The sequence below is a fragment of the Cinclus cinclus genome, chromosome 27 (genome assembly GCF_963662255.1).
Source record: "Cinclus cinclus chromosome 27, bCinCin1.1, whole genome shotgun sequence".
Classification (NCBI taxonomy): Eukaryota; Metazoa; Chordata; class Aves; order Passeriformes; family Cinclidae; genus Cinclus; species Cinclus cinclus.
This window is the reverse complement of record NC_085072.1, coordinates 2,914,033-2,940,939: the sequence shown is the minus strand read 5'-3', so window position 1 is coordinate 2,940,939 and position 26,907 is coordinate 2,914,033. Positions and strand designations below refer to the sequence as shown.

The window sequence follows — 26,907 nt, the reverse complement described above, 5'->3', positions numbered from 1 at the left end:
TTTGAGGCAGTTGGCAACTCTGGGATGAAAATTTGATATTTCTGGGATGATCCCAGTTCACAACAAAGCTTGGGAGCAGAGGTGATTTTTAAGTCAAAATAAACAACTCCAGGATTTATTTTTCCAGCTTGGATACATCCAGAGGGATGAGGAAAACCTTGACACTTTCAGCTGGAACTTCCACATGCTCAGAACCTCTGGTTCTGAGGGAATTTCTGGCTGCTCCCTCTTAGAAACAGCAAAATATTTATTATGTATTATTTAATATTTATTATTTATTAATTCTTATTTATTAGGGGTGCTGTGCTGAGGCAAAACTCAGGTTTTTTTCTGCGCTGACTTAGGTTCATTAAAGCCAGGAGGGTACTAATTAATCCCCCTGATTTTTAATTTCCATCATTAATACAGGCTTATAAAATCCGGCTTGCTCCACTTAGCGCTTCCAGTTATCCCACAGGGTCTGGAGTGGGAGTAAATCCTGATCAAAGCCAATCTTGGCTGATAAAAGAATGAATTCCCATTTTTCTGATTTGATGGGAGAAGCTCCTGATTGTGGTGGAGGTTTGGGAGCTCTGCCCTGGGATGAGTTGAGCTGGTTTAACTGGGAATGAGAATTTCCTCCGGAGCAGGGATGCAAACAGACCAGGAGAACTCGGCTCTTCAGGATAAATTCAAGTTTTTCCTGCCTTGATAATCCATTAATCCATAATTAACTAACCGGGAGCGCACGCAGAGCCCGTGGGTGTGGAACAAATTCCAAGGATTCCACGGATGAATCCTGGGGTTGGGTTTTCCTTCCCTAAAGTGGGAGATCCAGGAAGAGCCCCTGTTCTCACTCCCCTCCTCATTCACCTGCCGCAGCTCTGGAAGTTTCCCAAAATTCCCAAAATCCTGGTTACCTCCCACTCATTGAGCCAAGGAAATTTTGAGGCTGCATCCCAAATCCTGCTCCAGAGGCAGGATGGTCTCTCCTTATGAATCACTCTGGGATTTTTTGTGTCCCTGTTCCCATCCCATTATCCCATCCCATCCCATGGATCCCATCCCAAGCATCCCATCCCATCCCATCCCATCCTATCCCATCCCATCCCATCCCATCCCATCCCATCCCATCCCATCCCATCCCATCCCATCCCATCCCATCCCATCCCATCCCATCCCATCCCATCCCATCCCAAGCATCCCATCCCATCCCATCCCATCCCATCCCATCCCATCCCATCCCATCCCATCCCATCCCATCCCATCCCATCCCATCCCATCCCATCCCATCCCATCCCACCCCTTTCCTAATCCCATTGCTTCCAACCCTGCTATTGCTGCTTTCCCACCTATCTCATCCTGTTTTGTCCTCACTGATCGAGATCTAGGTCAATCATTCCACTTCTTAATAGAATTTTTTTCATGAATAATTAATATTTTTCCCCCTGCAAAGAGGCCTTCACTGTGTGTGGATCTGTAGGGAATTGTCTCGTGTCTTCCCTTTGTTATTTTCCTTGTCCAGCCCTAAATGGGTCATCTTGGTGGCTGAGCTGTCCCTTTCCAAGGGGAATTATCCTTCCAGGCCTCCAGGAAAGCTGGAAAATTTCCTTGGTGCTGCTGGAGCTCCGGGGATGTTCCATATCCCGGAGATTTCTGTGGAAAAACAGCTCCGGGTCTGAATAAACCCTTCCTGTGCCCATTTTTCCTGCTGTCCTTTGTTACATCTTACATCCATCAATATTTCTCAATTCCATCTGATTGCAGCCCATTTTCCAGAGGCAGGAAAGGGAGGGCAGGAAAAGCACGAACTGATGGAATGGGGTCTGTCCCCAGTGCTCAGCTCCCTCTGCTGCTCCTTCTCCTCCCTGCCCACCAAACTTCCTCTCTCTCCTCTTTTAATTTTTCAATCCCAAATTTCCCAAATTCATTTGGAGCCCTCCTTTCCTTTCCAGGCACATTCCTGGGTGAGTTCAGAATCCCGGGATGGCCTGGGAGGTGACACCTTCCATGAATTCCTGGAGACTTTTAAAAGATCCGTGTTTTGTTTTCTTTGTTTTGTTTTGTTTTGTTTTCGTTTTTCTTTCTCTTCCTGCTGATTCCAGCCCGAGGGATCACAGAAACCACTCCCAGCTTCATGTATCCCTACGGAACTTCCAGCAGCCAGATGGTGCTCCGAGGGGTGGATCTCCTGCTGGAATGCATCGCCTCCGGAGTGTACGTACCACGGAGAGGGTGATCCCCCGGCAATTCCCAGCAGGATCAGGGCATGGAATCACCACTGGATTGGGGAAAAGGGATCATTCCCTCCTTTTTAGCTGTTAACAATGCTCCCATAACCTGCTCAATGAGCGAATGGAAGAGATGAGGTTCCCAGTTGTCTTCAGATCCTTGTCCAAGGATAATTCCCCACTGCTTTGTCCTAAAATTTGGGAATTTCCTGGGAGCTCCTCACCACGCTGTGGCGGAGGACATTTGTGTCCAGGGCTCGTGGTTCTGCCCACACCCTCAGACCATGGTCAGGGATGGGCTCTGAGGTCCCTTCCACCCCAAACCATCCCAGAATTCCATTTCCAGGAGGATCAGGAGGAGAATGTGGTTCCTGACCAGCTGGGAATGCTCAGGGCTGTGGTTTAGGGGCAGTGATGGGAATAACGGCGGCCCACCAGTCAGATCAGACCTTGTCCATGGGATTCAGTGGCTCCCAGGATGGGAATTTCACTGTAATTTAGGAATAACAACTCTTTGCTTGGGAGTCATTCCCTCACCTTTGGAAAAGCTCTGATCTGCTCCCCTCTCCTCAGACCAGCACCGGACATCATGTGGTACAAAAAAGGCGGAGACCTCCCGGTTGACAAAACCAAGCTGGAGAATTTCAACAAGGCCCTGCGCATCTCTAACGTGTCCGAGGAGGATTCCGGGGAATATTTCTGCCTGGCCTCCAACAAGATGGGCAGCATCCGCCACACGATCTTGGTGAGAGTGAAGGGTACGTCACCTTTACCTTCCCTCTTTGGGTCCTGGCTGCCTGCAGCCAGGACGGGACGTTCTTGGAATTCTGGGAGGGACAGCGGGGCCTTTCCCTGGGGATGGGTCTGTGCTGCGCCCGTGTTCTTCAGGGAATCGTGGCATGGGTTGGGTTGGAAGGACTTTAAAGATCACCCCGTTCTGGGACACATTCTGTGATCTCAGGTTGCTCCAAGCTCCATCCAACCCAACCTTGGACACTTCCAGGGATCATGGGGCAGCCACAGCTTCTCTGAGAATTCCATCCAAGCCCCTCCCCACCCTCCCAAGTAATGATCCCATCCCAATATCCCATCAAAATCTTCCCTTTTCCAAATTAAATCTTGTCCAAATGACCCTGAAGTGGGAGGTGGGATCCCAGTGATTGAAACAGTGGTGGGTTTGTGTGGCCAAGGAGAGGGAAAGGGGCCTCTCCTTCTTCACTGAATCCTGGGAAACCTGCTCGGTGTTTCCAGGGAGTGTTGGAGGGGGGATTTGGGGGCGGTGTTGCCGTCCCTGTGTCACCGGGGTGGGGCTGTTTTCCAGCTGCTCCCTACTGGCTGGATCAGCCGGAGAACCTGATCCTGGCCCCCGGCGAGGACGGCAGGCTCGTGTGCCGGGCCAACGGGAACCCCAAACCATCCATCCAGTGGCTGGTGAACGGAGAGCCCATCGAATGTGAGTGAAGGAGACACTGGGCCTCCTCCTCCAAAATCCCAGCCCAAATCCCAGCCAAGGGTCACATGGCTGATCACAAGCCAGAGTGGTTTCTTCCTCTGCCAAAATCCCACCAAAATTCCAGCCAAGGATCTTATGGCTGAGTATGAACCAGAGTCACTTCCTCTGCCAAAATCCCAACCAAAATCCCAGCCCAAATCCCAGCCAAGGATTTTATGGCTGAGTATGAACCAGAGTCACTTCCTCCTCCAAAATCCCAGCCCAAATCCCACCAAAATCTCAGCCCAAGTCTCAGTCAAGGAACTCCTGTCTGTGCATGAGCCAGAGCTGCTGGTGGGGCCCAACACCCTCACGGGCTCCTCGTGAACCCCCAGCTTGTCTGGGATGGGCCCAGTTCACCCAGTGGCTCCCAGTTGTGGCTGTGGAGCTCACACACCATCACCGGGTTTGAACTGGGCTGGGATGATGCTCCCTGATATTATGGGTTGGATTTTTATTTATGGAATGGAATTGAAGGAGTCGTCTTTGTTTTGAAGCGTCTCCCCCCAACCCGAGCCGGGAGGTGGCCGGGGACACCATCGTGTTCCGGGACACGCAGATTGGCAGCAGTGCCGTGTACCAGTGCAACGCGTCCAACGAGCACGGCTACCTGCTGGCCAACGCCTTCGTCAGTGTGCTGGGTGAGCCTGTGGGAACGGGAGCATCCAAACCTCACATTTCCATGGAATCCAAGGGTGGCTTGGGTTGGAAAGGACCTTAAAGCTCAGCTCAAAGCTCCTCTTAAAAGGGTGGATGTGGCATGTGGTGCCGTGGTGGTGTTGGGTTGTAGGTTGGACTTGGTGATTTTAAAGGTCTTTTCCAGCGTTGCTGGAAATCTTTTCTGAGCTTTTCCCAACTGGTTGGAAAAGTTGGAACCTTTTTCCCAGTTGGTTCTGGGATTCATCTGAAATTCCGCCCTCTTGTGATGGGTGGGGAATGGAAACTTCCACTACCCCAGAGTGCTCCAAGCCCCATCCAACCCAGCCATGGACACTTCCAGGGATCCAGGGGCAGCCAGAGCTTCTGTGGGAATTCCATCCCAGCCCCTCCCCACCTTCCCAGCCAGGAATTTCTTCCCAATATCCCACCTAAACTCTCCTATTTTAGTTCAGAATTGTTCCCCTTGATCCTATTATCATATTCCCATGTAAAAGTCCCTCTCCCTGGTTTTTCCAAGCCCCCTTTTCCCTGCGGAAGTTTTCTATGAGTTTTCCCCTTTGCTCTGAGGGAATGCACAAAGGCATCCAGGCTTTGGAGCAGGAATCCATTGCCACAAAGGCTGGGCAAATCCATGGATATGAGTCACAAAAGGAGGCTGGAAGGAGAGGGAAGGGGAGGTGAGTGGGAATGGAGAAGCTCTACTGCCTTTTGAAAGTACCAGTAGGAAAACTGAACTGAAAAATCAGGGAAAAGGCTGGGGGAAAAAAAGCAGCAGAATCCACTTTTTTTTGCCTTCTCCATGGCTGGAATTTTGGCTGTTGGCAGATGTTCCCCCCCGGATCCTGGCTCCCCGGAACCAGCTGATCAGGGTGATCCAGAACAACAGGACCCGCCTGGATTGTCCCTTTTTTGGGTCCCCCATCCCCACCCTGCGCTGGTAAGAGCTGGATCCCATCCCACTCCATCCCGAGGGGTGGGAAAAGGGGGGGGTTTCCTGCTTTTCCTTCCCTTCCAACAGCACTTTGTGGTGTTGGGAGGTTTAAGAACGGCCAGGGGAACACGCTGGATGGAGGCAACTACAAAGCCCACGAGAACGGGAGCTTGGAGATGTTCATGGCTCGGAAGGAGGACCAGGGGATCTACACCTGCGTGGCCACCAACATCCTGGGGAAAGCTGAGGCCCAGGTCCGCCTGGAGGTCAAAGGTAGGGGCACAGATGTGCCAAAATCTTAGATTTTCTGGAAGCTGCAGCAGAAAGAGTTAACATCAAAATCTTGGCTCTTCTGGAAGATGCATCAGGAATAATCCTTGAGGTGAAGAGGGCTGGTTGTGACTGATCTGATCTTCCAGCAGGTCAGAGCTGGGAGCCTTAAAGTGGTAGAGATTCCATTTTATAGTTGGGAAAAACCAATGCTGGGGATGGTGGAAGGGCTTGGGATGGGTGTCAGGCTGGGAGACGCCATCAGCAACGCCGACACGAACCCCAAGTGTTCCTCGGGGTTGGCTGAAGGCAATAAAATATTTTTTGAATCTATTTTGCCCCACTCAGCAAATCTGGCTGCTGACTCCAAAAGATTGGGTTTTTTTTTTTAAAGGCTCAGCACAAATTAATGACTTGGTAAATTAATTTATTTGTTTGAAGTGGGACAGACACCCCAAAAGTGTTTGTCCTTCCATAGTAACCCCACTCTCTGCTGAGCCCCTGAGCCGAGCCCCTGGGTTTTGGGACACGACCCTTTGTGACCTCCTGTAGACCCCACCAGGATCATGAGGGGACATGAGATGGGGAGTGGGGAGTTTGAGGTGTGACCCTTCGTTTGTGACCCCGTGCAGACCCCAGAAGGGTTATGGGGGAGCCTGAGGGATTTGGGACACAATGCTTGACCTGGAGCAGACCCCACAGGGACCATGGGGCAACACAAGAAATTTTGGACATAACCCTTGTCCCCATACAGACCCCACCAAGATTATGAGAGTTCCTGAGGAGTTTGGAATGTGATCCTTTTTTTGTGACCCCATACAGACCCCACCAGGATCGTGAGGGGCCCCGAGGACCAGGTGGTCAAGAGGGGCACCATGCCCAGGCTCCACTGCCGCGTCAAGCACGACCCCACTCTCCGGCTCATGGTCACCTGGCTCAAGGATGATGCCCCCCTGTACCTGGGGAACAGGTCTGTGCCCAAAAAATTCCATCGATTTCTTTCCCAGAATTGTTGGATTTTTAGCACAACATTCCAGGAGTCCCCAGGGATAAATATTGAGTTCTCACCAAAACAATGTTAGATGTTTTTGACACTTTTAATCTTATTGGCTCCCTCCAGTAATTCCAGTTGATTTATCAGTAAATCCAGACTGTCACAGGTTTTATTCCTGGGTATTTTAGGACATCTTGATAAAATCTAGGAATTCATAACAGGCCGCTCCAAAATTAATGTTTTTGTGCTGTGGCTGGCACGACTTTAATTTCCTTTCTGTACCTGACTCCCCTTTTTTATCATTCAAGATCTGATCCCAGGGCACGAGTTCAGGCTTGGCTGTTATCCTAAAAATGTGATTATTCCCCAGATACACCCCAGGGCATGTGATTTATTAGGAAATGAGCTTTCCCAGAATAACCCAGCACAACTTTAACTGATGAAACCTCCAGACCGGAGATGTTTTCCTGCTCTGGATTGGATTTCCAGCTGGATTTTGTCAGAGAACATCCAGCCTTTGACATTGCTTCCTAAATACTTTGGGGCAGAATTTTGGGATGTTGTTTTCTTGAAGGATGAAGAAGGAAGAGGATGGTCTGACGATCTATGGTGTGACTGAGAAGGACCAGGGCGATTACACGTGCGTGGCCAGCACGGAGCTGGACAAGGACGCGGCCAAGGCCTATCTCACTGTGTTGGGTAAAGCCCTCCTGACCCCACAGCTGAGTGCTTGGTTTGAACGGGACACCCTGACATCGACATCAGGCTGGAAGTGGGGTCTGGGCTCCAGGATTGTTCCCTGGGGTTACATTGTCACAGGATTCGCTGCCTCGTCTCGGATGATGGCACTCAAATGGTGCAAAAAAACCCAACCCCCCGGGGATTTGAGGGCAAAAAATGAAACAGGAATTGTTGCACACAGTCCAAAATATCCCCAGGTGGATGTTGAAGTTCCATGAGAAAAGCCCTAAATTTTTGGGGTGAATTTAGTGGGGCTGTTGAGCAACGGGATTGGGGCTGAGCCAGCTCCTGCTGTCCCTGCGTGTCCCCTTTGCAGCACAAGGAGGGACAAACCACACCTCATTCATTCCCCATTTGTGCCACTGCAAGCTCTGCACAGCAAACAGGGATTTATCATCCCTGGCCACCTCATATTCCCGGGAATGCCACCACCTAGGACAGCTAGAAAAGGAATCCCAAATCCCAAATAATTCCCCTGGGCTTGATTTATTTCCCCTCCTTTCCCCTAATGCCTCATTAACCCCATATCAGGCTGATATTTCCCTTTTGCTGTCAACTACAACTGTGAGTAAAACATGTAGGTCTCTGGGGGAAGGATATTCCTGCTCTGCTTCCCAAAATGGATCCATTCCCGCTGAAATCTGGAACTTTATGTTTGCCAGGTGCTCCTTTGGCCACCCAAGCTTAAACTAACCCGGTTAACAAGCACTGTCTTACCTTGCAGCCGTCCCCGCTAATCGGTTGAGAGATTTACCCAAAGGTAATCGTCACTAATTCCTCACCTTCCTTTTTATTTTCCACCTTGGTTTTGGTTTTCCCCTCACCAGTAACTCCAAGAGAAAAAAGGGTGGCAGCTGGAAAAAAACTGGAGGATGATGAATCCAGGTTGTCCTTGAAGCTCCAAATTGTCCTTGAAGGTGTTGGTGCTTCCAGGTTGTCCTTGAAGGAGCTGATTTTTCCAAGCCCTGCCCAAGTTGTCCTTGAAAACCCATCCAGATGTGTAAAAAGCTCCTGTTCCACCACATTTTGTGTCCCACGGTGGCAGTTCCTGAGCCCAGCAATCACTTCACCTTGTACTTGAAAATCCTGATGGGGAAATAAAAAGCCCCTCACAGGGAATCCCCTAATTTTTACCTGGAATTCATTCCTGTTATTGCATGAGTTGGTCCTTATGACCAGATTAAAAAAAAAAACAACAGGTATTTCTATCAAATTTATGTTTCCACTGAGGTTTTGTGTCCTTTCCCGCTGTTCATTTGCATTTCTCTGTGTAAGGTCACAAATTCCACTAAACCAGCACCTGGTGCTTCCCCCACCACTTTTTTCTTTTTGGGAAAGTCAGGATTTTTCCTGGAAATGCAGGATTTTTCTTGGAAAGGGCAGGATTTTTTCTGGGAAATGCAAGATTTCCAGACAAGACACCATCAGAAATGACCACATTTATATTTTAAAAATCACTCTGGTCCCCTAAAGAGCTGCAGGACGTGGATTGTGCCCTGGAGCACATCCTGCCCATGGGGCTGGGAGAGGTGATGGGAACTGGGACTTGCTGCTGGGACAATTCCAGCCTCATTTATCCCATTCCAACAGAACGACCTGACCGGCCCCGGGACTTGGAGCTGACAGACCTGGCCGAGAGGAGCGTGAGGCTGACGTGGATCCCTGGCGATGACAACAACAGCCCCATCACAGGTCTGTCCCCTGTCCCCAAAACCCACATCCCCCTCCTTCTTCCTGTGATAATTGATAAAAGATTTGTGTTAATCATAAAAGTATTGGAGTTTGGATGAACCAGAACACCAAGGTCTGAAGTGAAGCATGGACACTACATAGAGGAAAATATATGATGAAATCATTCTGTTTTAAATCCCTCTGTTATGAATATAATGTTTTCTAAATCACTTGTATCTACTCCCAGTTTGCAAAATCAGACTTTCCCATAGTCCGATAGATTTTGCAAAATCAGATTTCCTGCTTTATTTGATCAATATTGCCTACCTACAAAGACCAGACTTCCTGATTTTTGCTGGTTTTTATCTACCAAGACCAGAGGGTTTTTTGTGAGACTGACTATCACCCAAAGACTTTACGGATGTTTATTTGACCACCACTGTTTACCTGGTAAAATTATGACAGCAAAAAACCCAAAAAACTGTTGATTACAAGAGCCCATACTGTAAGAAGCTGCAAACCCAGGTTGGATGGAGCTTGGGTTGGCCGTGACCCCTCACATTTCCCAGCGCTGCTTGCTCAGTCTACATCAAATCAATCAATCTCAATTTTGCTGAATATCGAGACTTTTTGTTTCTCATTTATAACGTTCCCAGTGAGGCAAAATCCCATCCAAACCCTTCACCCTCCTCTTCCTCCTCTTGCTCTTCCCAGACTACATTGTCCAGTTTGAGGAGGACCGCATCCAGCCAGGAGTGTGGCACAACCACTCCAGGTATCCCGGGAGCGTCAACTCGGCCGTGCTGAGCCTCTCGCCGTACGTGAATTACCAATTCCGAGTCATCGCCGTCAACGACGTGGGCAGCAGCGTGCCCAGCCTGCCCTCCGAGCGCTACCAGACCAACGGGGCACGTGAGTTTTTCCCAGGATTTTTTTTTTTTTTTGTTTATTTGGTCCTTGGAATCCACCACTCTCCGTGGAGACTCTTCCCTGGATCCCAGGAAGAGGTTGGCAAGGGTCGAATTTTCTGTATGGGATTTTCGAGCCTGTGGGTGATGTCCTTCAGGGCAGCAAAATGCAGAGATTTATACAAAAGTAATTTTTTTATAGAAAAAAACTGTTTTTCCTTCTTTTCCTTAAAGGGAAGATTCCTAAAGGAATTCTTTGACACTACAGGAAGCTTGGAAATCTGTAGGAAAATCAGACTCAAGTGCAAATATTGTTAATTATTGTCCGCTGTTAAATCTGGTCGATGCTGTGGGGGTGCTGGAGAGACCCTGGCACAGATGATCCAGAAAAAATGTGGCTGTGCCATCCCTGGAAGTGTCCAAAGCCAGGTTTGACGGGGCTTGGAGCAGCCTGGGATAGGGGAAGTTGTCCCTGCCCACTGCAGGGGGTGGAATTGGGTGATTTTAAGATCCCTTCTCACCCAAATTCCATGACAAAAGAACACAACAAGCTCCAATCCACAACCCAGATTTGAAATTCTCTTCCCAGCGCTTTGTCAGAGAACGTTTGGGAAAATTCTGAGTGTGGAATTCCTGGGAATCTCAGAAGTTCTGCTGCGTTTCTTCCTTTACCCATTCCAGGGAGATTTTTGGAGGATCTGCTGGCATCTAGTGTTGGCTGCCAGCAGTGCCCGCCGTGTTTCAGGCTCAAAGTGACAAACTCTGCTCCCTCCACAATGGTTTCCTTTCAAAGATTTAGGACATTTAGGGAACAAAAAAGAGCCTCCTAAATAAATGGCCTGGTTTTCCACAGGACTGAGAGTCTCGTGTCCCATTAACCTGAATGGGAACTTCTGGAAAAATCAGGCCATTAACTTGTGTCTTGGAAGGACTTTTGGCTTGCAGGGTTTTAACCACTCAGTGGCCGTTTTTTGATGTTGAAAAAAATCATTGTTTCGGTTTTCAATGTGAATTTCAGGTCCTGAAATAAATCCCACGGGAGTTCAAGGGGCGGGGACCCAAAAAAACAACATGGAGATAACGTGGACAGTGAGTTCTGCTTGGATGCCTTTTGGGATGGAGTTGCAGGATGAGGGGGAAGGGGTTCAGAGTGCTGGAGAGCAGAGATAGACGGGATATTGGGAATAAATCCTTCCCTGGGAGGGCAGGGAGGGACTGGAATGAAATTCCCAGAAAATCCATGGCTGCCCCATCCCTGGGAGTGTCCAAGGCCAGGTTGGAGTAACCTGGGATTATGGGAGATCTCCCTGCTCATGAGGGTGGAATGGAATGGGATTTCAGGTCCCATCCAACCCAAACTATTCCAGGATTCCATGAAATAAAAACAGAAGGCACGAGAATAAAAAGAATAATTCAAAAAATTCAAAATAAAAATAAATCAAAGACGTGGAACCCAAAGATGCCAGATTCCAGACTCAGCTTCCTGAGGACGGCCCGAGGTCGAGTCCTTGAGCAGCTCAGGATTCACGGAGCTGCTCCTGCTTTGTTCCCTGCACCAGCAGGTGTCAGCCACAAATCACGGATGAGCTGAGAGGAGGGATGGAATGGCAGAGGGAATAGAGACTGGGATATGGGGATGGGGGATAGGGAATATTTATTGTGTAATTCTGCATAATGCACATATTTGATTTATTTTATGTAAAATATAGATAAGGAATCTGGATTTGTGGAGGTGTCCCTTCCCGTGGGAGGGGCTTGGAATTGAAATCCCTCTCAACCCAAACCATTCCAGGAAATAAAATCCTGGATTTTGTGAATAAAATTTCTTGGCCCTTGCCCTCTGAAGGGCAAGAACTCGTTCTGCCTCTCCTCGGGAACAAAACCTTGCCCTCCTTTGGGATTTGCTGATAGAGCCTGGTATAAAACCCCACTGCTGAGCAGAACTTTTGGATCTCCTTGGCGGAGGAATCCAATCTCTTTTGGATTTGTTTGTTTGTTTGGTTTGGTTTTTTTCACGTTCTCACTTTCCCTTCTCTGTTTCGCTCCACCGAAGCCTCTGAATGCAACTCAGGCTTATGGGCCCAACCTCAGGTACATCGTGAGGTGGCGGCGGCGGGACCCCCGCGGGAGCTGGTACAACGAGACCGTGCGGAGCGCGCGGCACGTGGTGTGGAACACGCCCATCTACGTCCCCTACGAGATCAAGGTGCAGGCCGAGAACGACTTCGGCAGAGCCCCGGAGCCCGACACCTACATCGGATATTCCGGGGAGGATTGTGAGTATGACCTCAGCTGCAGGTGGGATTTTGGGGATGATCCCATCCAGGGGAAAGGAGTGGTTGGGACACTGAGGGATTTGGGACAAAAATCCGCTTTTGGTTTGGACAAATAGTCAGATGTGAGCTGCTTCACTCCAGATCTCTCCACACAGCAGGAGCTGCAGAAAAGAGGTAAAATCTCAACTGGATCGACAGCAATTTGATCAAATTCCTATTAAAAATATGGAAATCAGGGTTTTTTTGGAACTTTGGGGTCCATCTTTAAGACAGGTGAGGCAGAAAAGTGTTGGATGGTCTGGAGTCCCTCACCTGGAGAGGGAGGTGAGTCAGAGCCTTCCCTTCAGCAGGAATTTCTGCTTTTAGCTGGATCTGGAATGTTCTCCTAATGGCTGGAGGAGTGAAATTGGATTTATCTTCTTCCCATGGAAGAGGGTGAAGCCATGGTGGGGCTGCTGCTCAAGGGATTCGTGATGGGAAAAGCATTTCGGGGGCTGTCCAGGTGTCCAGCTGTCCATCTGTCTGAGCTCCAGGGTCATTCCAGGTTCTTAATGGCCACTCTGCTTTATCCCTGCCCACCCAGATCCCAAGGCTGCGCCCACGGATGTCAGGATCAGAGTCTTAAACAGCACAGCCATAGCTCTGACCTGGACCCGGGTGCACCTGGACACCATCCAGGGACAGCTCAAGGAGTACCGAGTGAGCAAATCCCAAATTCCCTGATCCCAAATCCCCGCCCAGCACTGACCATTAACACAGCTAAACCTCCCAAAAATCCCAGCTGGCTCCTGGGGATGGAGCTGCTGGGTGTGGGGATGACAGAAAACTTCTTTTGGTTATCAGGAGTCTTTGGGTTTGGGGCAGCACCAAGGATTTGCTCATTGGGGTGTCAGGATGGGCTTGGGGACGTCTCCTGTTGTTTCCTCTGGGCTTGGTCGCAGGATTTGGGATGCTCCAAGAAAACAGGGAGGGGTTGGGATAGTCCTGGCCATGAAGCAAATGGGCTCTGAGGGAGTGACCCCAACCAGTTCAGGTTTTGTGTCATCCCCAAAATACTGACACCGTTTTTTACTGATCAACAACCCCTAAACCCGCGGTCAGGACTAACTGCACACTAAAACCAGCGTGGAGCCGTGTTTTTCCAGGTTTTTCCAGGTTTATATTGAATATTTATCTGTCTTTCTGGACTTACAGCTAATATTTAATATTTTCTGCTGGTGCACATAGGATGGAACTGTTCAAACCAAGCCAAAGTGAGCACGGCCCTGCCCTGGGCATTAAAACATTCCCAAAACCTCATGTCCAGCAAAGAGCCCCAGCATTCCCAATCCAATCATCTGCTGATCATCTTTTGCTGATTCTGGGGGATTTTCTGAATGAATTCTTGTTTCTGTATGAAATAGGATTTACAGTCAGGAGGTTCAATGGGAGATTTCCCATTTTTTATTGCTGCCTGGGTGTGTCTTACCTTTCCTTGTCCACCACTACTCTGAGTGGAAAGGGAAAACCACTCAGATTTTAATCCGTGGGAATTAGGAACATCTTTAGTCTGAGCTCAGTGGTTTTGGGAAGCTCTTAACCCCCCGCTCAGCCTCTTCCTCAGGTGACACCCCCAATTTTCCTCACGGAGCTTCACTAATTCCTCTAAAAACTCCCACAGCCTCAAGCCACCATTAAGGTCAAAATTCCGCTTTTTAACATCTAAAAACCCCCAAAAACCCGTGATGAAACGGGAAAAAGCTTCACCTGGCTTGCCTGTCTCTTGAAGGCCTATTTCTGGAGAGACAGCAGCTTGCTGAAGAACCTGTGGGTCTCCAAAAAACGGCAGTTTGTGAGTTTTCCTGGAGACCGCAACCGGGGCACCGTGTCCCGGCTGTTCCCTTACAGCAACTACAAGCTGGAGATGGTGGTGACCAATGGCCGTGGGGACGGGCCCCGCAGCGAAACGAAGGAATTCCCCACCCCTGAAGGAGGTACGTTCCCACAGGGAATTTTTTTCCACTGGGAGAAGTTTGGGTGAAGCAGATCCAGGGAGTTGAGGAGTGATTTTAGCTGAGCGCCACCCGGCTGCTGTCGCTGTTGGTGATGTCGCCTGAGTTGGCTCCTGAGCTCTTCAGCATTCCCAAAAATCCCTGTCAGGTGCTTTGGATATCTCGGCCAAGAAGATTTTGGGCTGAACGTGAGAAATATTTGTGAAAGCCTTGCCTAGGAGCAGCTCCGTGCCCTTGGTTTGCCATGAATGTCCCCGAGCTGCAGTTTGGGGATGTGGCAGTGGTTGGATTCATCCTGGAAAAAGCCAGAAAACCTTCCCAGGACCTTCAGGAATCACTGATTCCCCTGCCAGACATTTAAGGCAAGAGCACCTCGTTCTCGTGTCAAGGATGAACTCAAAGGTTTAATTTTGTTGCTGGCACAGGAGCTATTTATAGACACGCCGATAATTCCAAGTTGGAGCTGCAATTCCAACGGCTGCAAGTGACTTTTCGTACAGCGCAGCAGGGAATTCAGGCACAGAAGGTCACAAAAACACAAGAAAGGATTTGCAAGTCTTGCCTCAAAATATTTTGGGTTCTCCCCTTTTATCTTCCCATGTGTCTTCCAGCGCTGCCTCTTCCTTCCCAATTCCTTGGGAAAATCCCAATTTTTAAAGGATTTTCTGTGGATCATTGAGGTTGTTTCAGAAGAAAGGGTTTGATTCCTGTAGGTTTTGTTGGCATGGGCGTTATGATGCTATTTCTGGGGGATTTGGGGTGGCTTTGGACATTTGAGGTAACGATAAGGACATGTGAGTGGTGCTAATTAATAATTACAGTGGATTTTACTCTTAACATGGGGAAAATGCGGATTTTAATTTTTCCTACACCTCCAAACCCTTTTATCAACTCAAACTGACATTGAGAAAGCTGAAGGATATCCTGAACAACTAAAAATAAATCCCTGAGCTCTCCCATCTCTCTTTCCCCAATTAAGACACCGCAATTAGGAGGAAATCAGAGGAATAATTTAACTCCATGCTGGATAATTCTCTCCTTCCTTCAGTAGTTAAAGCAGTGATAATCCCAAACATTCCTTAGGGTGAGGGGCAATGGGGAGCAGCTCCCTGGGGGAGATCTCTGGAATTCTGTTTCCCAGTGATTTTTTGGGATAAGAGATGCCACTTTTGGGGGTTCTAAGGGAGGAATCTTTGGGATGAAAACTTTGAGAAGGGACTGGGATGTAAGGAAGGTTGGGAAGTTTGGGTCCAAGAGGAGAAATAAGACTGGAGTGAAGAGAAGTTTTTGGGATCCTTTTTGTGTTTCTAAGGAAGAAATTTTTGGGATGAGTGGGGGGGTGTAAGGAAGGTCAGGGAATTTAGGTCCAAGAGGAGAAGTAGGGCTGGAGTTAAGAGAAGTTTTTGAGATATTTTTGCACTTCTAAGGGAGAAATCTTTGGGACTGAAACCTTGGGATGGGAGGGGGGTGTAAGGAAGGCGGGGAAATTTGGGTTCAACAGGAGAAGCGGGGTTGGAGCTGCATTCCATCTCTGGAGGATCCCACGGGATTTGGATTGCGCTGGAGCTGCTCCGCTTTTCCTCCCTGCTCGGGGTTTTTGGGATAAATCCTTGTGCAATCCACTCCGTGTGTGTCTGTGCAGAAATTTCGGAGTCACCAGGGCATGGCCCAGGTTTGTTACCCCGTGTGTGTTTTCTTCTCTCTCCCTTCTCCTCCCCGCTCCCCTCCAAGTGCCCAGCTCCCCCAGGTACCTGCGGATCCGACAGCCCAACCTGGAAATCATCAACCTGGAGTGGGATCACCCCGAGCATCCCAATGGGATCATCACGGGATACACCCTCCGATACCAGCCCTGTACGTCCCACGGCTTCTTCCTGGTGATAAATCAGGAAATCCTTCCCTTCCTGCTTTCTGCCAGGGCAGGGAGATCCATGAGGAACTGGAGACTTCCATGGTGGGACAAACTGGTGTGGGGGAGGGATCCTGGCCATCTGGAGGGGGGGTGGTGGGTGCTCAGCAGCTTTCCCAGGCTCAGTTTTTGGAAGGGAATTGGTTTTATCTCAGGTTTAGGGAGGTTTTAGCTGCAGCCTGAGGCATTTTTGTGCTCACCCAACACGAGCTAGATGAGGTGATACCCAGAGCCTGGAGGTCCCTTGGTTGTCTTTGTCCACCTCAGGGTCCCCCACAGCAGGTCCCCAACCAGGCTGTCCCCAGGTGCCTCAAGCTGGGTGTATTTAACAGCTCTGAACCCCACAGTGACCCCACAGAACCTTTCTGGGGGGGAGGGGACAAGCTGGAGATATCTGCACCCAATCAAGGCGGGGGTGGGTCCTCAGCAGCTCCTCAGACTCAATTTTTGAGGGGAAATCAGCTGGATCTTGGATTTAGGAAGATTTTTGGTGCAGCCAGAATTGGTTTTTTGCTCATCCAAATACAAGATTTAGGAAGTGATACCCCAGAGCCTGTGGCAGTAGAGAACACCTGAAGGTCTCCCCCCAGAAAGTCCCCAAGCCAGAATGTCACCAAGCCCAACCACATTCAAGAGCAGCTCTGAGCCCCACAGTGACCCCCCAGACCCTCCAGGGGCTGAGGGGTGAGCTGGACACCCCAATAATTCCTGGCCCAGGCTGAGCCCAGCCTGCCCTGGTTCCCTCTGCAGTTAACGGGTCCCAGATGGGCCGGACGGTGGTGGAGCATCTGTCCCCCAACCAGACGAGGTTCACCCTGCAGAGGTCAGACCCCATCTCCCGCTATCGCTTCGTGCTCCGCGCCCGCACCCAGGTGGGAGAGGGAGAGGCCCTGGTGGAGTCATCACCGGCACTGCTGGATGAAGGTAAGGGCAGCACCTGGCTCTACCGAGGGGACAGGATGTGACAAACCCCAAAAATGGCATCGTGGCAAGATGCTACAAACCCTGAAAATGGTGTCGTAGTAGGATGTGACAAATCCCAAAAACTGGTGTTGTGGCAGGATGTGACACACCCCAAAAACATTATTGTGACAAGACATGGAACAGCCAAAAAATGACATTGTAACAAGATGTTTCAAACCCCAAAAAATGACATTGTGACGGGATGTGACAAAGCCCAAAAACGCTATTGTGACAAACCATGGAACAGCTACAAAATGACATTGTGACAGGATGTGGCAACCCCAAAAAATGACATTGTGATGGGCCATGGCAAACCCAAAAATGGCATCAGGGAATCCAAAACACCAGGAGTGCAGGATAGCGATGGCCATGGAGGTTTTCCTGCACAGGTGGAGGTGGCCAAAGGCCACAGTAAAAACCCAGCTGAGGTGACCTGGGGACTGTCCCGTGCTCCAGGGCACCTCCTGGCTGTCCCCAAGGGAGGGACACTCCTCGTGTGCCCTGGAGTAGGAGGATATTTGCTGAATTTGATGTTTTATACCAAAAGAGGGCAGAGCGAGATGGGGTTCAGGAAGGAATTCCTGCTCGGAGGGTTTGGAAACGCTGGCACGGAGAGGTTGTGGATGCTCCTGTGTCCCTGGAAGTGTCCAAGGTCAGCTTGCAGCCACCTAGGGTGGTGGAGGTGTCCCTGGATGGCACTGGATGAGATTTAAGGTTCTTTCCAACCTGAACCAAGCTGTGATTTTGGGATCTTGCTCTCCTTGTGCTGAGAGTGAAGCTCTGACTTGTCCCTCTGCATTTCTGTGTGAGCTTAACAGGGGCAGCTTTGGGGGATTTTTGTGTGCAGGGACCTTGGTGCCACCTCCTTGTCACCCCACAGGTGTCACCCGACCCTAAAAGCCTCCAGAGCCCCAATCTCGGCCCCATAATCAGATAAAGCTCCTGGTGTCACCTCCTTGTCACCCCACAGGTGTCACCCGACCCTAAAAGCCTCCAGATCCCCAGCCTCAGCCCCATAATGAGATACAATTCCCATTGTGGAATATCCATCAAATTTAAGTGGAAGTTCTGGAGCCCTGAGGGAACCAAGGGCAGCTCTCTCCCCTCTTTAAGCTTGGCTCACAGAGCTGGGATTGGGTTAGAGCTGGGATTTAATGGGGTTTTCTCTCCTTCCCTCCATCCCCCATCCCAGCTAATGGCTCTGAGTGGGGAAAGCGATTCCTGCCCAGATCCCGTGGGAATAAAACCATTCCCGACAGCCTTGGGGTGGGATCCAGTAATGTTTATTGGATGGGGGGGGGGGGGGGGTGGGGAAGAAAACGGCCGAGGAAAACATGAGAGGGGCCTGGAATTGCTTTAAAAGGAATTGTGAGAGCTCAAGGGTTGGATTGAAGCTGTAAACTGAATATTTTTAACTGGTTCGCGCCCAAATTTTGGGCACTGACAATAGTGAGATAGCAGTCGTGGTGAATAAATTGTAACTATTTGAATCGGTTTTATGTCCTGGAAATATCAGGTGGTGCTCAAACCTGTTGGACAAGATAAGGAGCCCCAGCTGTGAGGTTTGGGGTGAGGATGTGGCAGCTGGTGCTGCCAAACAGACAAAGTTTGGCTGTCAAAAAGCAAAAAAACCCCATAAAATTTACATCATTTACTCCCTTATCACAGAAATTTACCGTCCAAACACGAGGTCCAACAGAAATCAATGAGTTTTGCTCACTTTGATGGGACTTCCTGCCAAGCCGAGGGAAAGATGAGGCTGGGATTTAAGGAAAATAAGCAGGAAATCAAGGAAATTAAAGAAATGAAAGTCATTATGCGCTCCTCCAGATGCGGAGTTTAGATCAGACGGGATGAGCAAGGAAAAGCCGAGGCAAAATTCGGTGCCAAAACCGATTTTTTGTTGGAATTAGACCTAAACAACCTCTGAAGTACTCGGCTTAATGACACCACTGTCACCTTGATGCCACCTCAGTGCCACCTCGGACCCCTCCTGGATGTTTAAGATGGATCTTGGTGTGGTTTATCCCGGATTCCCTGGCGTGGTTTATTCAGGATTCCTGGGTTTTCCCAGATTCCCTGCCTTGGTTTATCCCAGATTCGTGGTTTATCCCTGACTCCTGGTTTATCCCAGATTTCCTACCTTGGTTTTTCCCTAATTCCTGGTTTATCCCTGACTCCTGGTTTATCCCAGATTTCCTACCTTGGTTTTTCCCTGATTCCTGGTTTATCCCAAATTCCCTGACCCCTGGTTTATCCCTGGATTCCTGGTTTACCCCTGGATTCCTGGTTTATCCCTGGATTCCTGGTTTACCCCTGGATTCCTGGTTTATCCTGGATTCCTGGTTTATCCCTGACTCCTGGTTTATCCCCGGATTCCTGGTTTATCCTGGATTCCTGGTTTATCCCTGACCTCTGGTTTATCCCTGATTCCTGGTTTATCCCTGACCTCTGGTTTATCCCTGACTCCTGGTTTATCCTTGACTCCTGGTTTATCCCCGGATTCCTGGTTTATCCCTGATTCCTGGTTTATCCCTGACCTCTGGTTTATCCCTGATTCCTGGTTTATCCCGGATCCCTTGTTTACCCCAGATTCCTGATTTACCCCAGATTTCCTGGCTTGGTTTATCCCTGACTCCTGGTTTATCCCTGACTCCTGGTTTATCCCAGATCCCTGGTTTATCCCTTATCCTGGATTCCAGAAGCTGTCCCAGGTTGGATTTATTCCCGTTTTTTCCCCTCTCTCTCTGCTCTCCGATGCCTCCGAGTGTCCTGGCGGCGCGTTGGGGTCGTTTGATAAATTCCTGTGTTTTTGTCTCCCCTCTTTCTCTCCGTTTTCCCATTTTTCTCCCTCTCTCTCTATCCCTGGCGCTGCCTCCGAAGCCACGCCAAGCCCAGGTACCGTACCCGGAGGTAACCGGCATGGGGGCAACGGAGCTTGCCAATTAAGCTGCCAATTAAGCCGAAAAGTTCATTAAAACCCTTCCAATGGCCACGCCAATTGGGTATTTCAATCGTTTCAGGCACAAAGGGGACCGGGGCAGCTCCACAGCGGGGCAGGCGAAGATTAAAAGGTCTCTAAGCCGGGTTTAAAAGCTGCTCAAAAATCTCATGAAAACCAAATCACGGTGGTTGTGGACTGGGCGAGCCCAAAGGAGAGTCGAGTTCCCATTAAAATTGGGGTTTTCCCTATTAAGGTTTTTTTTTTCCCTATTAAAAAGGCTTTTTTCCTATTAAAATGGTTTTTTCCCATATTAAAGTATTTTTTTCCCTATTAAAATGGGGTTTTCCCTACTGAAATGGGGTTTTTTCCTATTAAAGAGGGTTTTTTCCCTGTTAAAGTGGGGGTTTTTTCCCCCCTATTAAAGTGGTTTTTTTCCCCCCTATTAAACCAGACTTTTTCCCTATTCAAAGGGTTATTTCAATATTAAAAAGGGTTTCATCCTTGTTAAAGGGGGATTTTTTTCCTATTTTAATGGGGTTTCCCCCCTATTTTAGAGGGGTTGTTTTCCCATATTAAAGAGGGGGAATTTTGCCTATTAAAGGGGCTTTTTTCAATATGGAAGAGGGGTTTTCCCCTATTACAGAAGTTTTTTTTCCCTATTACACCATTTCCTCCCCAGTTAAACCAGGATTTTTTTCCCCCTCTAAATGAGGATTTCCTCCCCTATTTTAGAGGGAACTTTTTTCCTATTTTAAGGAATATTTTTTTTCCCATAAGAAAGACTTTTTTTCCCCGTTAAAGATTTTGTTTCTGTCTATTAAAGATATTTTTTCCCCATTAAGGAAGCAGGGATTTCCCCTATTAAAGAAGACTTTCCCCCCTGTTTCAGAGGGATCTTTCCCCATATGAAAGAGGGACTTTTCCCTATTAAAGGTTTTGTTTCCATCTATTAAAGACATTTTTCCCCATTAAGGAAGAGGAGTTTTCCCCTATTACTGAAGGGTTTTCCCCTATTAAAAAAGACTTTTCCCCCTGTTTCAGAGGTTTTTTTCCCCATATGAAAGAGGGTTTTTTCCCTATTACAGAGGTCTTTTTCCTTATTAAAAAGGGTGGTTTTTTCCTATTAAAGATTTTTTTCCCTATAAAAAAAGCTTTTCCCTCTCCCAGAGAGGATTTTTAACCCAGCTCTGCACAAACCCCTCTCCCTTTTTAACTCTCTCCATCCCCACCCCACAAACCACAGAACATTCCTGGTTCCACGGGATCCCTTCCAGCCCCTGTGGGGTTGCAGCTGGAGATTTGGGATTTTTTTTTTTTTTAGGGTTGGGATTCCCAGTAGTTCTCCCAGGGCTTTGATCCAAGAAATTCCTCCCATTCTCGGTGTCCATTGGAAGGGTTGAACGGGAATTTGAGCTGTGCATGTTTTGCATGGAGCCTTCTGCTGGCTTTGCCCTCCTCGCAATTCCCAAAAATTGGGAGCAGGGAGAGACTTATTGCAGCACCAGGGACAGCTCCTCCTCCTGCCGCTTCCATGGAAAAACCGATCCCGGTTATCCCAGCGCCGCCCTGCACAATTCCAAGTCACCCAGAGAAGGATTCCCACATCTCACACATTTAGAAAATTCTGATTTCCACACACCCGACACGCATTTCCCACATTCTTCTCGCCAGACTCCTCCAGATGCAGAGTTTAAATCAGCAGGGATGAGCAAGGAAAATCCCAAACCTGTTGGACAAGATAAGGAATCCCAGCTGTGAGGTTTGGGGTGAGGATGTGGCAGCTGGAGCTGCCAAACAGACAAAGTTTGGCTGTCAAAAAGCAAAAAAACCCCATAAAATTTACATCATTTACTCCCTTATCACAGAAATTTGCCGTCCAAACACGAGGTCCAACACAAATCAATGAGTTTTGCTCACTTTGATGGGACTTCCTGCCAAGCCGAGGGAAAGATGAGGCTGGGATTTAAGGAAAATAAGCAGGAAAATAAGGAAATTAAAGTCATTAACATGCTTCTCCAGATGTGGAGTTTAAATCAGATGGGACGAGCAAGGAAAAACCGAGATGAAATTCGGTGCCAAAACCGGTTTTTATTAGGTTTAGACCTAAACAGAGGAAGAGCTTTTTCCCAACCTTTTCCTAGCTCAGGAATGTGGGAATAACCTAGCAGGGGATGCAGCCAGCCCCAAACTCATCCCAAAAAAACTTTTTTTGGGAGCAGAAGCAGCTCCTGATTCCCCGGACCCCAAGGGCTCTCAACAGGTCCTGCTTTGCCTCAGCACATTCCAAGCAGGAACAACTTCCCAGGAAAGGTTTTCCCATGGATCCAAGTGCAGGATTCACTTTCCTGCCTCGTGGATGTTCCTTTTCCTTGGATTTTGTTGCAGCGATGTCTGTTCCTGATATTATTTTGCTTTTTTCCCCCTCTTCCTGAACAGATGCCTGTTCAATCTTTCTCCTTCTCGCCTTTTTCTCTTCCTCCACCTTCTCCCCCACCCCAAAAAAAAAAAAAAAAAAAAAAAAAAGTAGGAATAACAGATTGGTCAGTTTTAGGTGGTGTGGACCTTAAAATGCACTTTAAAATCCTGGAAATGCACATAAAAATCCTGAAAATTAACGCAAAAAATTTCTGGAAATCAACAAAAAATCCCTGGAAATGCACATAAAAACCCTTGGGATCAGGACCATCCTCTCCTGCAGCTCCTTCTGCATCCAGGGATTGGCTCATCCACCAGAATCTGAATTTTCTTTGTGGCTCAGGATCACCTCAAGTCCTTTTCTGCTTCCAGAGGGTTTTGCTGAACTCTGGAATCACTCGCTGATCTCTTCATCCTCCCAGCACCAATTCATTCCCAGCTTCATTTTTTTTGCCCCACTGGAATTATTTGTGATTTCAGGGATAATCTTCCAATTATCCAGAGCTCATCTCTCCCTTTTCCCCTTTCCAAAAAGGAGAAATAACACTTTGGAATGGGCTGAGAGTTGGGAAGTGGAGCTGGAGGTCGGGAATTGCTGCCTCATCTTCCTCCCCATTCCAGGCTCCAGGAGAGGATTTAGGGCATGGAAATTTCCCTCTCCCATCCCAGAGCTGGATCTCGTTTCTCCTCAAACCTCCTCGGTCTCAGGAGGATGTTTCTCTTCCCAACAAATCCCAGGAAATGCTCCCTGACCTTTCCCACCTCTGCTGGATGACCCAGATCGGGCGGATTTTTATGGAATTTGTCCTGAATTGCAGGGAAATTCTCCTGCTGCTGACAGGGAATGGAAATGTTCCTTTTCCAGGGAAAAGCTGCCACAGGCAGGGTCAGGACCAGGAGGGACCAGAGCAGGTGATGGAATCGAAGTGAAGTGCAGGGATTTTCCCTCAGGAAAGGATTCACCTTTCCTAAACCAGGCTTTGGACAACAGGAGAGGAGATCTGGGGAAAAGAGAAGGTTAAAAATGAGCTTTTATTTATGCTCTGAGTGAGAAAAAATAATCCAAAACTGGATTTTTAATTCTTCATCCTCATGGAAAGAACTTCATCAGGGACCATAAAGAAATTTGGTTTAGAATCAGAGGGAAAATCCTGACTTTTCTCTGTCCATAAATGGGAATTTGAGGGAAAAAAATCCCATTTTTCCTTTTAGAAACAGAAGGAATTGCTCAGCCCTCTCTTTGTGTCCCATCACCCGTTTCTCTTCTTCAATTTCTTCTCTTTCCACGCTGGATTTTCAGCACTTCACAGCCAAGGATTCCCAATTCCATTCTGTTGGTAAAAACCAGGAGAATTAAAAATAAATCTCCCCCAATGTCCTCAGCCCAATCATCAAAAATCATGAAAAATTCATCCCAATTTCTCCAAGCCTCATTATTTTGTAGACACACCCCAGGGAAAGCTGTTCTGCAGCCCAACAACACATTAAAAGCGTCTTTAAATAATTAAAAAGCAGCAGAGATTGGGATTGTTTCCTGGATTTAGTTAAAAAAAAAGCCACTTTTCTCTGAATTATCCTACTCTGAGCAGGATATGTGTCTTTTCCTTAGAGCTTCCTTTAAAAAAATCCCATTTTTCCCTTAGGATTCTTCCTCTCCAGGATTTTTTTTCTCCTAGTCTGAGCTTCAAACACATTTTTGTGGAAGGCTGGGATCCATTTTTTACTGCTCCACTCCTGGCTGGGGAGGCAGCGAAGAGCTCAGCATCTCTCATTAGTGAAATTATTAATTGCTGCATCCTCAATCCATCATCTTTCCCCCATCTCTCCCTGAGAGGGAATAATGGATCTTGGAGATAGAAAAAGCCTTGAAAGGGAGGCAATTAAAGAGCTGAGTGCTTGTTTGGCTCTTTCCAGGAAGTTTGGTTCGGCTAAAATGGGATCAAGAGCTGGGAATTGCTGCTGGTGGTTTTAAATCTGAATTTCCCAGGTGATTTCTTCCTTCTTGGAGCAATTTCCCAGGGATGGGGAAAGTGGCTGCTCTCTTTTGGAAAAGGGGGGTATTTCCCCCCCATCCTACAAATTCCAGGTGCTCCGTCCTTGTCGCCAAAATTTCCATCCAAGCCCTGAGAATGCAGGAAGAAAACTTCAGCTCCTCCACAAAGCTCGGGAATGTCAAGTCTGGAACATGGTGGCTGTTTTTAGGAGCGTGGTTGGGATTTCCAGGATTCCCAAAGATCTGGGAATGCCAGCCTGGGTCTCCTGTCTCCATTTGGGATCTTCGTCACTTTTGGTGGCAGTGAGAGGTGACCCCGGGAAGGGACTCTGGGATGGCTGAGATCCCTTTCCTTTGGGGGATCCATGGGATCCCTGAGATCCCCCTTGATCCTCATGATCCCTGGGATCCCTCTGATCCCTGAGATCCCTAGGATCCCTCTGATCCCTTTTCTTTGGGGGATATTGGATCCCTGGGATCCCTGGGATCCCTAGGATCCCGCTGATCCCTTTTCTTTGGAGGATGTTGGATCCCTGGGATCCCTGGAATCCCTCTGATCCCTTTTCTTTGGAGGATATTGGATCCATGGGATCCCTAGGATCCCTCTGATCCCTTTTCTTTGGGGGATATTGGATCCCTGGGATCCCTAGGATCCCGCTGATCCCTTTTCTTTGGGGGATATTGGATCCCTGGGATCCCTGGAATCCCTCTGATCCCTTTTCTTTGGGGGATATTGGATCCATGGGATCCCTGGGATCCCTCTGATCCCTGAGACCCCTTTTCTTTGGGAGATATCAGATCCCTGAGTTCCCCGTGATCTCTGGGATCCCCCAACCCTCATTAGGGAATGGATTTCAAGGCCCCCAATCTCCCCCACCCCAAATCTCCTCCCGCCCCCATTTCACATTTAAACCCAAACGATGTCGCAGCCTCGCATCCCGGTGGGGTTGAGGATCAAATCCCAGCCCTCCCCTCCCCGAGTTTTCCAGCTCACCCCATCCTACTCTTCACCCGTCCTTGCTCCTGCCAGGATGATTTTCATCCCCTCCCGGATCTCGCTCGGGAGCCAGCCTGAGTTATCCCGATGGGAAGTGACGGCTCCGCTCCCGGGGATCGCTTCCCCCAGATCCAGGGAAGTGGGGCAGGGAGGGCAAATCCCGCCTGGAATCGCTGCCAGCTCATCTCGGTGCTCCAAGCCGGGCAGAATTCCGGAGGATTTGGGTACGTGAGGGATTCTCAGAGAAGAGATCCCGCACCAGGCTTAGCGAGGCTGGGATTTATCCCGGATAATCCCTTCCCATCTGAAATCTGGAGGAACATTAAAACCGAATTTCTGCTGCTCCTGGGAGGCCTCGATGGAAGCTGGAAAACCGTGCCGGGTTTTCCGCCGGCCCCTGCCTTCCCCAAAGTCACTTTGTGCCTTTGGAGGTCTCGTTTTCCTCCGAAGGGAGCTGGGATTCCCATGGGAATGCCCAGCCTGCATTAGCTGATCCCTGATTGTCCCTAGCCCCCGGAGCGTCTCCATCCCGTTAATGGGGACATTAACCCGACGACACCAATCTCTTAACCCCACAAACCCGCCAGGAGTCACGGGAGATGGATGGGGACAAATCCCAAGGAAAGCAGGAAAAGCTTTTAGCAAAGTCCTTGTGGAACAAACTCAGAAGGGCAAAACACGAAAATCCTTTTGTTTTTTTTTTTTTTTTGGGCTCACCATGAACACGCGAGGGCAAAGCCGAGCCTTTGGACGTGTCCCCTCCCTGTCACCTCCCCCGGCTGGGGCAGGGACGGGCTGTGCACCGGGGGGCTTCGGATCGGGGTGCATGAGATGGGGATGCTGTGGGGTCAGGACCGGGAGGGTTTTTTGGGGTGACTGTGGCTGCTCCAGGGGCCGCATGGGGTTTTTGGGGTGACTGTGGCTGCTCCTGGGGCTGGGTTGGTGCTTTTAAAGAGCTGGGGGTTCTCTGGTGGCACCTCTGGGTATGGGCTGGAGTTTTGGGGTAACTGTGGCTGCTCCTGGGGCATTTTGAGGAACCAGGGGTGCTCTGGGGGTATCCCTGAGGCTGGCCTGGAGTTTGGGGGTGACCGTGGCTGCTCTGGGAGCACATCTGGGGCTGGGATGAGAGTTTTGGGGGGATTGTGGCTGCTCTGGGGGCACTTTGAGGAGCTGGGAGTGCTCTGGGGGCACCCCTGAGCTGGGCTGGTGCTTTCACCTGTGCTCTAATTCCAGGAGTGAGCTCCTGCCCCTCTCAGCCTTTGGGTGCTGAGTTACAGGGATTTGGTCTCCTTGGGGGTGGGCCAAGTGGGAAAGAAAAACCTGGCTTGATCCTGAGACTGGTTTTAAAGTGCTTCCCTAGAGCCGTTCTAATTAGGGGGTGATGTTTATAAAGTCTGGTTCCCTTCGCCCATCAGAGGGATTTGGAATCACAGGAATAATGATGATAAATATAATTTAACCTGAGCATCCCAGGGTGGGTCCCTCCGGAGTCACCTTCGGTATTTGGAGCAGAACTCCAGCTGTATTTTCTGCTGGAATATT

General features: G+C 49.0%; 1 protein-coding gene across 7 annotated transcripts in view; it reads left to right on the top strand.

The window, feature by feature from the left end:
* NFASC (neurofascin) overlaps positions 1-26,907 on the top strand; it is a 53,687-nt gene that overhangs the window by 9,670 nt on the left and 17,110 nt on the right. For 2 of the 7 annotated variants that reach the window (XM_062509676.1, XM_062509672.1), the window contains exons 7-22: positions 2,085-2,196; positions 2,784-2,968; positions 3,532-3,663; positions 4,200-4,343; positions 5,188-5,299; positions 5,400-5,566; positions 6,386-6,533; positions 7,132-7,256; positions 8,023-8,058; positions 8,889-8,990; positions 9,684-9,881; positions 10,896-10,966; positions 11,931-12,153; positions 15,876-15,998; positions 16,804-16,977; positions 19,900-19,919. In XM_062509676.1, the coding sequence (XP_062365660.1) occupies positions 2,085-2,196; positions 2,784-2,968; positions 3,532-3,663; positions 4,200-4,343; positions 5,188-5,299; positions 5,400-5,566; positions 6,386-6,533; positions 7,132-7,256; positions 8,023-8,058; positions 8,889-8,990; positions 9,684-9,881; positions 10,896-10,966; positions 11,931-12,153; positions 15,876-15,998; positions 16,804-16,977; positions 19,900-19,919 (2,072 nt within the window). Of the gene's footprint in view, positions 1-2,084; positions 2,197-2,783; positions 2,969-3,531; positions 3,664-4,199; positions 4,344-5,187; positions 5,300-5,399; positions 5,567-6,385; positions 6,534-7,131; positions 7,257-8,022; positions 8,059-8,888; positions 8,991-9,683; positions 9,882-10,895; positions 10,967-11,930; positions 12,154-12,736; positions 12,853-13,921; positions 14,127-15,875; positions 15,999-16,803; positions 16,978-19,899; positions 19,920-26,907 lie in introns of all 7 variants that reach the window. The other 5 variants (XM_062509671.1, XM_062509675.1, XM_062509673.1 and 2 more) reach the window with 5 other exon arrangements.